General features: G+C 40.1%; 1 protein-coding gene across 1 annotated transcript in view; it reads right to left on the bottom strand.

Moving 5' to 3' along the window:
• Positions 1 to 16,384, bottom strand: part of cadm3 (cell adhesion molecule 3) — a 303,520-nt gene that overhangs the window by 56,559 nt on the left and 230,577 nt on the right. The window contains exons 6-7 of the mRNA XM_062987563.1: positions 10,932 to 11,102; positions 6,442 to 6,532 (exon numbers count right to left, since the gene is read on the bottom strand). Coding sequence (XP_062843633.1) covers positions 6,442 to 6,532; positions 10,932 to 11,102 — 262 coding nt within the window. The remainder of the gene's footprint in view (positions 1 to 6,441; positions 6,533 to 10,931; positions 11,103 to 16,384) is intronic.

Here is a 16,384-nt window from a genome sequence, read left to right as displayed (position 1 = left end):
TCTATCTTGACATTTAAATGGCATTTAGAATTTTAATGCAAGTTCTCACTATTTGCTACTCTATATTTGCCTTTCTGCCAGTGTGTTGTACTATATCACGAGAGGGTAAATACATCTTGTAGCAGACTTACTTGCCAATACAAAGGTAATAATGATGTTCAGACTAAACATATTTATGCATATTTAATGCAGACATGGAATGCATGAATTGTAAATGTGCATAATTGAACAGATGTTTAACCATGTTCCATTGTCTCAGAATAGAGCCCTGATCAGATTACTCTGACAGCAGGTTAAAAAAACAAAATAAAAATATATTGGTTTATATGAACACTGGCTTAGTGCATAGTAAATCCTAAATGACCACTAAATTAGATACGTCATGAACAAAAAGAAACCTCATTTCATGGTTTAAAAGGTGTACATTACATCTAAATACCACCACCTTAATTGACACTGTATCTATTTGGATACCTGACCATGAGCTTATTGGGCATGCCATTTGTAAACCATGAATAATATATTATAACAACCTCCAGTCTTGTGGGAAGTCTTATGACACGATTTTTGGGTGTCTATGTAGAAATTTGTACCTATTTAGTCAAAAGAAGGAAAAAAAATCACCGCTTTGTCAGATGGACAACTTACCCAATAATGTCTGAAAGAATAATTGTCAAAACTGTCAAATGTCTGAAATGTCCCAAGTGTTTTTTTCTACGTATATACTGTACACTGATCAGCTATAACATTAAAATAACCTCCTTGTTTCTACACTTACTGTCTATTTTATCAGCTTCACTTACCATATAGAAGCACTTTGTAGTTCTACAATTACTGACTGTAGTCATCTGTTTTTCTGCATGCTTTGTTCGCCCCCTTTTATGCTGTTCTTCAATGGTCAGGACTCTCCCAGTATCACTACAGAGTAGGTATTATTTTGGTGGTGGGTCATTCTCAGCACAGCAGTGACACTGACATGGTGGTGGTGTGTTAGTGTGTGTTGTGCCGGTATGAGTGAATAAAACACAGCAATGCTGATGGAGTTTTTAAACACCTCAATGTCACTGCTGGACCGAGATTAGTCCACCAACCAAAAACATATCCAGCCAACAGCGCCCTGTGGACAGTGTCCTGTGAACACTGTGGAAGGTCTTGAAGATGACCAACTCAAACAGCAGCAATAGATGAGTGATCGTCTCTGACTTTACATCTACAAGGTGGACCAACTAGGTAGGCGTGTCTAACAGAGTGGACAGTGAGTGGACACGGTATTTAAAAACTCCAGCAGCACTGCTGTGTCTGATCCACTCACACCAAAACAACACACTAATACACCACCACCATGTCAGTGTAACTGCAGTGCTGAGAATGATCCACCACCTAAATAATACCTGCTCTGTGGTGTTCCTTTGGGGTCCTGAACATTGATGAACAGCATGGAAGGGAGCTAACAAAGCATGCAGAGAAACAGATGGACTACAAGTATTTGTAGAACTACAAAGTGCTTCTATATGGTCAGTGGAGCTGATAAAATGGACAGTGAGTGTAGAAACAAGGAGGTGGTTTTAATGGCTGATCAGTTTAAGTAGCTTTTTGGTGAAAATCTGGTGCAAATTAGTCTTTTAGTTTTGCATGATTGTATACAAGGTAATTTTACAGGACCAGGTCAATCGTGAGGTGCTTTAAATGTTTTCTGATAATGTATTCTGCAGAATGATAATGCCTTCATACATACTGCTAAAACGATTAATTAGTGTTTTAATGAGCACCTAGATGAAGTTGAACTCCCATGACCTATGTAATTATCAGATTTATAAATCATTAAAGCTTTATAGGAAGTTATGAACTGCAGACTGTCAGGTAGTTCTCTGACTTTTTTCTTCCTGAGAGAACTGGTAGCTTTTATTTTTAAAGAATGTTTTAGCACTATTCAGGACCTTCGATAAAGGAGAATTCTCAGAAAAACTGACATATTTTATGGAGCTGAAGGTTAACTTATATTTTATTGCATGTTTTTCAAATTATGTCCATCACCCACATGTACACCATATCAGAGATGGGGACTCGAGTCTGAGTCGCACGTAAGTCGCACAGACAGCGACTTCAGACTCGACTCGGACTCATTTCAAATGACTCGGACTCGACTCGTGACTCGCAAAAAATGACTTGTAAACAACAAGAGTCCCTAGAGTCAGCATGTGTTAACATTAGTTACGTGTAACAATTATATATACATATACATTTTCGTTACCTTTGGATTGGAATCTCCCTTAAAATGGTGGAATACCCTACGTAGTGCACTTCACAAGAACAACTAGGGTGAATGGAACGCTCCTACAAAATTGGCGCTAATGGTTGAAAGACCAACCATTTCTGAACCAATCAGACCTTCTGATTTTAATTTTTAGTAAGAAATGCTGTTATTTGCATTTATTTAGTTTGCGTCACACAGATTATGTCAATAAAACGCTTGATTGGCGTTCTAACGAGTTAGTGTTTTACTTCACAACCAGGAAAAGTTTGGAGGTTTTTAATTATAAGCACATTTACAAAGTAACGGATTATATTCCTAATGGGACAACACACTGATAAATTTAATAGCATCTGGAAGAACATAAGCTAAGGTAAGCAGTGGTTATAATTTTTTTTGCTGTGTTTTGGATTTTGGCCGCTGTGCCGTGATTTATCGTGCACTTTTGTTTTGCAATGAAAACAAAACGTATCAGTTTAAGCTTAAACTGGTACCTTCTTGTTACGGAAATTACATTCATTTGCACAATGACTAGTAAAGTAAAGGCACTAAGTAAAACGGCAAAATACAGTTGCTAATCTGTTGTTGTTTTTTATCTGAACTTACATACTATTTGTTTTTATTTCTATGCTACATTTCCAATATATGTTTTGTGATTATTATATTGACTAGTGACTTGACTAGGACTCTAGTCTAAAGACTTGTGACTTGACTTGGACTCTAGTCTAAAGACTTGTGACTTGACTTGAACTCTAGCCTAAAGACTTGTGACTTAACTTGAACTCTAGCCTAAAGACTTGTGACTTGACTCAGACTTGTACTTTGTGACTTGTGAACATCTCTGCACTATATGGAAAAAAGTACAGTGGGGCCAAAAAGTATTTAGTCAGCCACTGATTGTGCAAGTTCTCCTACTTAGAAAGATGAGAGAGGTCTGTAATTTTCATCATAGGTACACTTCAACTATGAGAGAAAAAATGAGAAAAAAATCCAGGAAATCACATTGTAGGATTTTTAAAGAATTTATTTTGTAAATTATGGTGGAAAATAAGTATTTGGTCACCCACAAACAAGCAAGATTTCTGGCTCTCACAGACCTGTAACTTCTTCATTAAGAAGCTCTTCTGTCCTCCACTCGTTACCTGTATTAATGGCACCTGTTTGACCTCGTTATCTGTATAAAAGACACCTGTCCACAGCCTCAAACAGTCAGACTCAAAACTCAACCATGGCCAAGACCAAAGAGCTGTCGAAGGACACCAGGAAGAAAATTGTAGACCTGCACCAGGCTGGGAAGAGTGAATCTACAATAGGCAAACAGGTTGGTGTGAATAAATCAACTGTGGGAGCAATTGTAAGAAAATGGAAGACATACAAGACCATTGATAATCTCCCTTGGGGTCAAGATCTCATCCCGTGGGGTCAAAATGATCATGAGAACGGTGAGCAAAAATCCCAGAACTACACGGAGGGACCTGATGAATGACCTGGAGAGAGTTGGGACCAAATTAACAAAGGCTACCATCAGTAATTCCAGAAGATACCAGTAAATACCATCAGATGATCCAGAAGAGGATTGGAAGAATATCATGTGGTCAGATGAAACCAAAATGCAACTTTTTGGTAAAAACTCAACTCATCGTGTTTGGAGGCTGAGTTGCATCCCAAGAACACCATACCCACTGTGAAGCATGGGGGTGGAAACATCATGCTTTGGGGCTGTTTTTCTGCAAAGGGGACAGGACGACTGATCCGTGTTAAGGGAAGAATGAATGGAGCCATGTATCGTGAGATTTTAAGCCAAAACCTCCTTCCATCAGTGAGAGCATTGAAGATGGAACGTGGCTGGGTCTTCCAGCATTACAATGATTCCAAACACACCGCTCGGGCAATGAAGGAGTGGCTCCGTAAAAAGCATTTCAAGGTCCTGGAGTGGCCTAGCCAGTCTCCAGACCTCAACCCCATAGAAAATTTGTGGAGGGAGTTGAAAGTCTGTGTTGCCCAGCGACAGCCCCAAAACATCACTGCTCTAGAGGAGATCTGCATGGAGGAATGGGCCAAAATACCAGTGTGTGCAAACCTGGTGAAACTTACAGGAAACGTTTGACCTCTGTCATTGCCAACAAAAGTTATGTTACAAAGTATTGAGTTGAACTTTTGTTATTGACCAAATACCTATTTTTCTCCATAATTTACAAATAAATTCTTTAAAAATCCTACAATGTGATTTCCTGGATTTTTTTTTCTCATTTTGTCTCTCATGAGCTTGTTGGACATATCATTAAAAAGGGTATTAAAATAGAATAACCTTTATGTGATTACCTGAGAAGGATGTTCACAAGCCTTTTAAAGTATGTCTGTGGGAATATTTGCCCATTCAGTAAAAAGAGCAACTTTGTTAATGTTGGTCAAGAAATCCTCAGTTGATGTTCTGGTTCATTCCAAACCTGTTCATTTAGGGCTGTTCTTCATGTATGCCAGAACAAGAAAGTGCCTTCCCTAAACTGTTGCTGCAAAACTGAAAGCTTAGAATTCCCTTTATATAACTGATTTATTACACCTGTTAGCAACTGTTGACTGTGACTAAAACACTCACTTTCTTAACCGCTAATCCAATTAGGGTCACAATTGTATAGAACCAGACAAAAATTCATGTCACAATAAAGCAGTGTGTGAACTTGATCTAGTCTGTGGGCTTTTTGCTTTATTTTTGGTACACAGCCAAGCCCCTGTTTAGGCCTGTTTGTGTCATTCACACTGTTTTTAATTAGAAAGATTGTCGCAGCACATTGTTCTGCTTTTGCAAGAAATACATTTATCTATTTTTTTAAAACGCTTCATCGTAGTTTGGTTTGCAGTGGGTCTGTGGGTACCTATCACTTGCAGGGGCTCTCATACTTAAACATTCCTAAATTACTTACACCTAGTGGCAAACTCAAGTGAGGATGTGAAAGTGTGATGCCCTGTGATCGATTGGTAACCTCTTCAGGATAAATAAATAAACCATAGTATCATAAAGTGCCATTTCATTTGTGAGCGGTGGATGAAAGTATTTTTGTGACAAACCTGGTCAGCTCTGTGCTTTTCCTATGCATTTTAAGGCGTTCAATACACCTGCTTTAATTATATACACTGATCAGCCATAACATTAAAACCATCTCCTTGTTTCTACACTGACTGTCCATTTTATCAGCTCCACTTGCACTTTGTAGTTCTACAATTGCTGACTGTAGTCCATCAGTTTATCTAGATACTTTTTTAGCCTGCTTTCACCCTGTTATTCAATGGTCAGGACAACCACAGGGCAGATACTATTTAGGTGGTGGATCATTCTCAGCACTGAGTTTTTAAATACCGTGTCCACTCACTGTCCACTCTATAAGACACTCCTACCTAGTTGGTCCACCTTGTAAATGTAAAGTCAGAGACGATCGATCATCTATTGCTGCTGTTTGAGATGTTCATCTTCTAGACCTTCATCAGTGGTCTCAGGATGCTGCCCACGGGGCGCTGTTGGCTGGATATTTTTAGTGGACTGTTCTCAGTCCAGCAGTGACTGGACTGTGTCTTATCCACTCAGCACAACACACACTAACACACCACCACCATGTCAGTGTCACTGCAGTGCTGAGAATGACCCACCACCAAATAATACATGCTCTGTAGTGTTCCTGGGAGAGTCCTCACCATTGAAGAACAGCATGAAAGGGGGCTAACAAATGGACTATATGGTAAGTGGAGATGATAAAATGGACAGTGAGGAGGTGGTTTTAATGTTATGGCTGATCGGTGTATTGTTACCATGTTTCTTTACTGTATCAAGTGTATCCACCTCATTTGCAATAGTAATAACCCAATATTAAATAATGACTGTGCATTTTAAAAGCTCAGTGATTGTCTGTCTCTACTTGTTTATCTGTCATTTTCTCTGTGCAGAGCAGAAACAAAGACTCAGCGATGAATTCACATTCGGCAGCAAATAAATTACAAGAGTGCAAAGCGAGAAAGACGAATAAGATGAGACAGCCAGGGAAAAGTACTGCAGGAGGTAATTTGACCAAGTGAAGGAGAGAAGAGAGATCAATAAATGGACCATCTTAGCTTCATCTATAATAAACAAATGTCTGTGTGTGGCTGTATATTTGTGTGTGTGTGTGTGAGTGTGTAGGTGGGTGCACTTATGGTCTTACTCAGGGTTTCCGTTGCCCAAACAGTGCAGATGAAACTTTTCTCCCTCTCTGGGCAGGTCGCTTCCTGGCCTAATCGTCACACTTGGGGAAACTTAAGAAAAACACACATACACACAGAATTCTCAAGACATGCTTAGTAATACTACAGGGTGAGTCAAAAGTCGCAGGACACTCTTTTATTTCAGAAACAAAAGGGAAAATGACATATCTAAATACCCCAGTAAGTAATGGGTGAGGGGGCCTATCTTTTAGGCTATGTCCAGAACATGGCCGCCATCTTAAAAGCCGCCATAATGGACCAAGGGCAAGTTTTTCCAGTGGGAAGATGGTCATGTAGCATATCAGAGAAAACCAGAATGTTCTCAGAAATCGATTGCCGCAATTTGCAACATCTCTTGTGGTTCAAAAGTTATCAACACAGAAAGTTGCAGCAACAACAACGGGAACCGTTCCCTGTGATGCACAGCTATTTGACGTGTTCAATGTGTTGTCCCTGGTGCTGAACACAGAGCCGACTTTCAAGATGGCGCCCATGTTCCGGACATAGCCTAAAAGATAGGCCCCCACACCCATTACTTGCTGGGGTATTCAGATATGTCATTTTCCCTTTCGTTTCTGAAATAAAAGAGTGTCCTGTGACTTTTGACTCACCATGTACTACTAATAATAACACAAAAAATACAAGTAATATTATTGCATGCAGAGTTTCAGAAGGAATTCATTACATTTCCTAGGAAATAAATCAGAGCTAGATGTAATAAGCTTTTCGGTCTGTTTCGACTCACAACTTGGCTGCATGCTGTTTAAAAAAACCTTTCATGTTAGGTATAAATCTGCCACATGAGCCTAAGGCTGGAAACATACTTAATGCAAATCCGCAAACACTTTCAGCTACGCTAGGCTGATTTGACGCAGCGTTGTACACCAAAGTGTGTCATGACGCCATTTATAACGCAAAGCAAAAACAAGTTGCCTTCTGAGCAATGCAGCATGGGGTGATGATTTTGTTCTGGTAGAGTAGTTAATAAACATCTCCTTAAGCAAAAGCTAGTTTCTGGAGTACAAGCATATTTATGACACTTCATTAGCCGTACATTTATTCTGAGATGGAAAGTGTCAAGTAAATTTGACACAGTTTGATTTAATCTTTATTACAGACTTTGTGTCTGTAATTTGTCAGTAATGCTAGAGCCCTTGTAAGTACCCATTTTCAAATCTCTGCATAAACATGTTACACATGTACACCGATCAGCCATAACATTAAAACCACCTCCTTGTTTCTACACACACTGTCCATGTTATCGGCTTGACTTACCATATTGAAGCACTTTGTAGTTGTGTAGTTGTGCTGGTATGAGTGGATAAGACACAGCAGCGCTGATAAAGTTTTTAAACACCTCACTGTCACTGCTGGACTGAAAATAGTCCACCAACCAAAAATATATCCAGACAACAGCGCCCCGTGGGCAGCGTCCTGTGACCACTGATGAAGGTCTAGAAGATGACCAACTTAAACAGCAGCAGTAAATGAGCGATCGTCTCTGACTTTACATCTACAAGGTGGACCAACTAGGTAGGAGTGTCTAATAGAGTGGACAGTGAGTGGACACGGTATTTAAAAACTCCAGCAGCACTGCTGTGTTTGATCCACTCATACCAGCACAACACACACTAACACATCACCACCATGTCATTGTCACTGCAGTGCTGACAATCATCCACCACCTAAATAATACCTGCTCTGTGGTGGTCCTGTGGGGGTCCTAAACATTGAAGAACAGGGTGAAAACAGGCTAAAAAAGTATGTAGAGAGACAGATGGACTACAGTCAGTAGTTCTAGAGCTTCAAAGTGCTTCTATATGGTAAGTGGAGCTGATAAAATGGACAGTGAGTGCGGAAACAAGGAGGTGGTTTTAATGTTAAGGCTGATCAGTGTACATCCTGCTTAAGGTACTAAGCTTTTATCAAGTAACTGTGGCTGGTTATGTAGCTCATTCAGTTCCTCTCAAAACGGGGAGCAAATTCACAGCCAAATTGTTAAAAATAATAGATATTAGCCATGTTGCATTGATTAAATGAATGATATATTAAAACATAAAGAAGCTGCTATGTGCCGTGCTCTCCCTTTATTCATCCCTTTTTTAATTCTATTTAATATTAGCTTTGAATGTTCCTGGATTAACCGATTTTTGTTTATGGATTGGACCAATAATTCTCTTTTATAATAAAACTATTTGTAATAATACAAGAATATTCTAGAATCATTTATAGAAACAAGTTTTCTTATCACTGGCATCATCTTACTGGCCTAATTTTTTAAGGAGCCTATGTAACATATCTGGCAACCTTGATAATACTGCTTCTGCAAGTGTAAAACCCACAAAGTATTAGTAGCATCCAGCAATCTAAGGCAACAGAATTCAAAATACACTATGTTGCCAAAAGTATTCGCTCGTCTGCCTTCACACGCATATAAACTTGAGTGACATCCCATTCTTAATCCATAGGGTTTAATATGATGTCGGCCCACCCTTTGCAGCTATAACAGCTTTAACTCTTCTGGGAAGGCTTCCCACAAGGTTTGGGAGTGTGTTTATGGGAATTTTTGACCATTCTTCCAGAAGCGCATTTGCGATATCAGACACTGATGTTTGACGAGAAGGCCTGGCTCGCAGTCTCAGCTCTAATTAATCCCAAAGATATCCCCAAATTGTTCCCACAAAGTTGGGAGCATGAAATTGTCCAAAATCTCTTGGTATGCTGAAGCATTAAGAGTTCCTTTCACTGGAACTAAGGGGCCGAGCCCAACTCCTGAAAAGCAACCCCACACCATAATCCCCCCTCCACCAAACTTTACACTTGGCACAATGCAGTCAGACAAGTACCGTTCTCCCGGCAACCGCCAAACCCAGACTCGTCCAACAGATTGCCAGACGGAGAAGTGTCACTCCAGAGAACACGTCTGGACTGCTCTAGAGTCCAGTGGCGGCGTGCTTTACACCACTGCATCCAACGCTTTGCATTGTGCTTGGTGGTGTAAGGCTTGGATGCAGCTGCTCGGCCATGGAAACCCATTCCATGAAGCTCTTTACGCACTGTTCTTGAGCTAATCTGAAGGCCACATGAAGTTTGGAGGTCTGTAGCGATTGACTCTGCAGAAAGTTGGTGACCTCTGCGCACTATGTGCCTCAGCATCCGCTGACCCCGCTCTGTCATTTTACGTGGTCTACCACTTGGTGGCTGAGTTGCTGTCATTCCCAATCCCTTCCACTTTGTTATAATAGCACTGACAGTTGACTGTGGAATATTTAGTAGCGAGGAAAATTCACAACTGGACTTGTTGCACAGGTGGCATCCTATCACGGTATAATTCACTCAGCTCCTGAGAGTGACCCATTCTTTCACAAATGTTTGTAGAAGCAGTCTGCATGCCTAGGCGCTTGGTTTTATAAACCTGTGGCCATGGAAGTGATTGGAACACCTGAATTTAATGATTTGGATGGGTGAGTAAATACTTTTGGCAATATAGTGTATATATTCTGAATATATGTCATCTATAAATAATAGATGTTATGTATAGATTTTTTTCAAAGTTGAATTTTAGAAGCAATATGTAGTTTTATGTTCAACTGTAATGTATACAAGTTTTTCTTTTGTTTAAATTTTTATCTGGGCTTGGTGCCAGCACTGAGAGCACACTGCCTCCCCCGGCTTGCCTTCTTCCCATAGTGCATCCTGGTGCCATGTGTTCCCCAGGTAAGCGACGCACACGCACCCAGCCATCCACGTGATGTAATATGCACATAATCTGTTGGGAGTTTTACAAACTCAGTTACCTGAGTCGTGTTTTTGCTGCTTTAGACTTCGACATCTTGAACATTTTATCTAACCGATTGCTAATGGAACCGAGAGTCTTTAGAGTTTGCTGAGTTTATAAAAAAATAAATAAAAAATGTACACAAACTACTGCAGGACAGAGATGATCACCTGTGTAGAGAAGCACACTTTTCCTTTGATTATGGAATCCCCAAAGGGACAAAATGCAGTCAATACATAAACACATACATCAAACATTGTGAGCACACTACACCACAGAAAAGTCTGTTACGCTAACCTAATTACCATATAATTGCTAGGACTGCCTTATATTGCATATTGCGCCTCATATTTTATAAGCTATGTGAATGAAAAATGTTAAACTGACTTTTACAGCAAATTGCATATTACATGGGCAATGGCTCATTTCACGGTCCATGACGCGATTTTCATGGCTGTGAATTACGTAGGGCCTTAATTATAAGTAATTAACCAGGCTTTTCATTTTTTGATGTCTTTAGAAACTGCACATATGCAGGGTTGAAGTAGATAGTGGTTTTACTCTTCGGTGTTGCATTCAATTATGCAGTGCTGTTGCCCTACAGGACTAGTGATTCTAGTGTGTGTGTGTGTGTGTGTGTGTTTGTGTGTGTATGTGTTTTTTTTATCTTACATAGTACGCTGAGGGGCTTTTCTGTCCTCTTCTCTCCATTCGTGATGGACGGGTGGTTCACAGCACAGCCAATCATTACGTTGTTATCATCCCTGGTCACTGGCAGTGTGATCACACCTGTCACTGTGTACGTGGGCTCATTAGGGTTTGACTCCACCACATTGGGACGACCTTGATACCCACACAAAATGACACACAAACATGCAACATCAATACATACACACACACACAATTGACTTATATTGTTCTCTAGCCACTTAAGCTAGCTAATCAATCATTAAGAATAGTTTTCTTTATTTATACTAGCCAGTAAAAATTTTTATCACAGCTCAAAAGTATGTAATGACTTCACCGAAATTTCACTGTCTTTATTGTGATTGTTGCAGAATATATGCTTGATTATCTGGAGCACGTGTCAAGGCCCCCCCCCTTCCCCTCCATTTCAGTCGTATGATTGTCTTAAAATACACTGTAAAATCGTACATAAACTGCATCTCCCACAATGCATGCCAATTTTGTGACCCGCAAAGTGACCGCATCCCGCCACTAGATGGCAGTGTTTCCACATCAGCGTTTAACTGAGGCGGTTTTCCAACAAGTGACGTTGAGAAATATTTACAAATAGAAGAAAAGAAAACTGAAGGAGAAGGAAGGTAATTTATAAAAGATGGGAAAGTGAACACAAGTTTGTGCTTCATGAAGAACAACCGGTACGTCTCTTGTGTTATGAGGCCGTGTCTGTGGTAAAGGAGTACAATATAAATGTACACATACATTATAAATATACAGTATAAATTTGGCATTTTGACACCAAACACAGAATTTAGCCTCCAAGAAAAACAACAAATTGTCCAAGACTTAAAAGGCAGACTGCAATCACAACAGGATACATTACAATCAGCCCTATGAGAGCCACCATAATGCAGATGTGGCCCTTGGTGAAAATGAGTTTGACACCCCTGATGTCGAGGCTTTTGTTTAGGCACTATTTAAACATCCATTTTTCCACTTTGTTCATGTCATGTAAATAAAAATGTATTTCCTAAACAGGACAAAAAGCCTTCACAATTTCCATAATGGCTGGAAGCTGATTGGTCCTGCTCTCTGGGTGGAAGGGACAATCCTGTCATGTACATCAGACAATCTTGGGCTTGGGCAGTAAGTTTGTGTGTGTGTATGCAAAACTGCTGTTAAGGTCTTCTACCAAGCATGTTTAGAAGTCTTTTTTAGTGTTAGCTTAGCATAGGGTTAAGGTTCATGTTTCATGTGTAGCTTTTTTCATGTGTGTTTAGATTAGCATTTAGATTAGCATTTAGCTTAGGTCATGTTTTAATGTGTCTTGTCTTGTTTCAACCTGTCTTGTGTTTTGTTATTATTAAATAGATTGTTAAACATCCCTGCATGTGTGTCCGCCCCTTTTGTCTCGTCCTAGCCCAATCGTTACATAATAGATCATCATATCATATCTTGTTTTATTAATAACTCAAGATTATTTTGAAAATCTAGGGAAAATTTTAACAAAATAAAGTAAAATAATTTAGCCATTCCGTTGTTATTATTATTGTATTTATTTATTATTCATTTTTGTGTGTGTTTGCTGCAGTGGTAGCCTAGTGGGTATTTGAGCTTTGGACAATTGAGGTATAGCCACTGTTGGGCGCTTAACCCTCTCAGCCCCAAGGGCGCCATGCAATGCCTGACACTGCGCTCTGACCCCAACTTCCAAACAAGCTGGAATATGTAAAGAAGGACACTCATGCAGCTTGACTGTAGGCAAGATACAGTTGTCTTGGTACTTCTCACCAGGGCGCCGCCACACATGCTGGACACCATCTGAGCCAAACAAGTTTATCTTGGTCTCGTCAGACCACAGGGCATTCCAGTAATCCATGTTCTTGGACTGCTTGTCTTCAGCAAACTGTTTGCGGGCTTTCTTGTGCGTCAGCTTCCTTCTGGGATGACGACCATGCAGACCGAGTTGATGCAGTGTGCGGCGTATGGTCTGAGCACTGACAGGCTGACCTCCCACGTCTTCAACCTCTGCAGCAATGCTATCAGCACTCATGTGTCTATTTTTTAAAGCCAACCTCTGGATATGACGCCGAACACGTGGACTCAACTTCTTTGGTCGACCCTGGCGAAGCCTGTTCCTGTATGACCTTGGCCACCATGCTGTAGCTCAGTTTCAGGGTGTTAGCAATCTTCTTATAGCCCAGGCCATCTTTGTGGAGAGCAACAATTCTATTTCTCACATCCTCAGAGAGTTCTTTGCCATGAGGTGCCATGTTGAATATCCAGTGGCCAGTATGAGAGAATTGTACCCAAAACACCAAATTTAACAGCCCTGCTCCCCATTTACACCTGGGACCTTGACACATGACACCAGGGAGGGACAACGACACATTTGGGCACAATTTGGACATGTTCACTGTGGGGTGTACTCACTTATGTTGCCAGCTATTTAGACATTAATGGCTGTGTGTTGAGTTATTTTCAGAAGACAGTAAATCTACACTGCTATACAAGTTGTACACTGACTACTCTAAGTTATATCCAAGTTTCATGTCTATAGTGTTGTCCCATGAAAAGATATAATGAAATATTTGCAGAAATGTGAGGGGTGTACTCACTTTTGTGATACACTGTATATATATATATATATATATATATATATATATATATATATATATGACAAATAAAGCCATTCTGTTCTATTATATTCTGGGTGTGTTCGAAAAGCTAGTGTGCTGTCTACATAGGCAGCATTTTATGTCATCCTATGAAGGAGGCTGTTCAAAATCCTAGATGCCTTAAAATCCTCACTACTGAGGCATCTTAATATTTCAATGTTATTTTGGCTCAAGAACGAGTGAGCATCCGACGCTGCCTTAGTGATCAAGGCAATCCCAGAATTCATTGCGGGTCGGGTGCTCTTCTCTCACAGAAAAATAAACATGGCTGACGGTGCTTTTATTTGCAAGTTCGAGCTTGTCAGGAAATGTAACCGTTATCGGTACATGAAGGGAGATGTTATATTGACGTTAGCGTGCTGTGCTACCTCAATCCATTGGTTTTAATGGCAAGATGCTAAACGCGAAACCCGATGGAAGCCCTGTCTAAGTAGCGTGTTCGAATAACCTGACTTATAAGTCATTGACTTATTAGAATCCTCTCTACTGAGGCAGCTGCCTATGTAGACAGTAAGACAGCAAGGCAGCTCCCTAGGTTTTCGAACACACCCTCTATATGCTTTGTGGTGAAAATATGAGACACCATGGTCAGCAGTAGAGTACAAGGTATGGGGATTCATCAGTTCCCATGGCAATGGTGACTTGAATAAGTATGAAGGTACCATTAAAGCAGAAGCACATACTGGGAATTTTAAGAAACACATTCTGCCAACAAAGTGATGTCTTTTCCTGGAACTTTTATGAGTATTTTAGTAAAACAATGTCAGGCCTAATTCTGCACACATTACAACAGTGTGGCTTTGTAGACATAGAATGTGTGTGCTTGTCTGGCCTGCCTGCAGTCCAGATCTGTCTTCTATTGAAAATGTATGGAGCATCATGAAGACAAGAGTGTTTTGCAGGCATCAAATCATACACCGACTTTGCAGTTCTGCAATTACTGACAGTAGTCCATCTGTTTCTCTACATACTTTTTAGTCTGCTTTCACCCTGTTCCTTAATGGTCAGGATGCCCACAGGGCCACCACAGAGTAGGTATTATTTAGGTGGTGGATCATTCTCAGCACTGCAGTGACACTAACATGGTGGTGGTGTGTTAGTGTGTTGTGCTGGTATGAGTGGATAAACACCTTACTGCTGAGAATAGCCCACCAACCAATAACATATCCAGCCAACAGCACCCCGTGGGCAGCGTTCTGTGACCACTGATGAAGGTCTAGAAGATGACCAAGTCCAACAGCAGCTATAGATGAGCGATCATCTCTGACTTTACATCTACAAGGTGGACCAACTAGGTAGGAGTGTCTAATAGAGAGAACAGTGAGTGGGCATAGTATTTTAAAACACCAGCAGTGCTGCTGTGTCTAATCCACTCATACCAGCACAACACACACTAACACACCACCACCATGTCATTGTCACTGCTGCTGAGAATCATCCACCACATAAATAATACCTGCTCTGTAGTGGTCCTGACCATTGAAGAACAGCATGAAATGGGGCTAACAAAGCATGCAGAGTAACAGATTGACTACAGTTAGTTATTGTAGAACTACAAAGTGCTTCTATATGGTAAGTGAAGCCGATAAAATGGACAGTGAGTGTAGAAACAAGGAGGTGGTTTTAATGTTATGGCTAATCGATATATATTTGTTTACTATAACAAGTTAAATTAAATGACCCAACTTCTCTGGAAATGAGATTTGTTGTACGTTTTTAAAATAAAAAATGTACATTGTTTGCACATCCATAAAATAAAGAGTGAAATAGCATTTCAGGCTCTAAATAACATTCCAGGACATATTTTGTTTTGCTATGTGATCTTCTCTCTCTTTCTGTTAATATCCACTGGGATCTCCTAGACACCATGGAAATTTAATGCTGGGACTGGTGGTTTGATATTGATTTGAATTTGTACTTGTTATATTTGTTCCAAGCTTGTTGCCAAGTTTTAAAACAATTCATTGGTATATTATTTTATTGATTAAACAGCTCAACACTGACGACTTCCCACGCATAAATCACACTTGTCTGTAACACAGTGATCCTGAAATGTATTATTTATTTTTGTTCTTTTTATTTTTAGAGCTTTGTAAATAGCGTCATGACTAATTTCTTGGTATTTGTTGGCTGAAGTGTTTTTTAGTTACCTGTTTCTCTTCTTTTTAATTGGTCATGAAAAAAGGGAAGCTAAATCATTTTCATTTTGTTTAGCTAGAAAGGCAAGTTCAATACTTGCTTAGAAGTTTATTGTTTGGCCAATAGTTCACCCCAATGCTAAGTTTGGCTAATAATCCTTACAAACACTAATACACAACTACTAAAACCAAAAAACAGTTTTCTTTTGGCGTTTTAGTGTTTACACCGATCAGCCATAACATTAAAACCACCTCCTTGTTTCTACACTCACTGTCAATTTTATTAGCTCCACTTACCATATAGGAGCACTTTGTAGTTCTACAATTACTGACTGTAGTCCATCTGTTTCTCTGCATGCTTTGTTAGCCCCCTTTCATGCTGTTCTTCAATGGTCAGGACTCTCCCAGGACCACCACAGAGCAGGTATTATTTGGGTGGTGACACTGACATGGTGGTAGTGTGTCAGTTTTTAAACACCTCACTGTCACTGCTGGACTGAGAATAGTCCACCAACCAAAAACATTCAGCCAACAGTGCCCTGTGGGCAGCGTCCTGTGACCACTGATGAAGATCTCAAAGATGACCAACTTAAACACCAGCAATAGATGAGCGATCGTCTCTGAC

This window comes from Trichomycterus rosablanca, chromosome 25, assembly GCF_030014385.1.
Source record: "Trichomycterus rosablanca isolate fTriRos1 chromosome 25, fTriRos1.hap1, whole genome shotgun sequence".
Classification (NCBI taxonomy): domain Eukaryota; kingdom Metazoa; phylum Chordata; class Actinopteri; order Siluriformes; family Trichomycteridae; genus Trichomycterus; species Trichomycterus rosablanca.
This window is presented reverse-complemented; position numbering and strand designations above follow the sequence as displayed.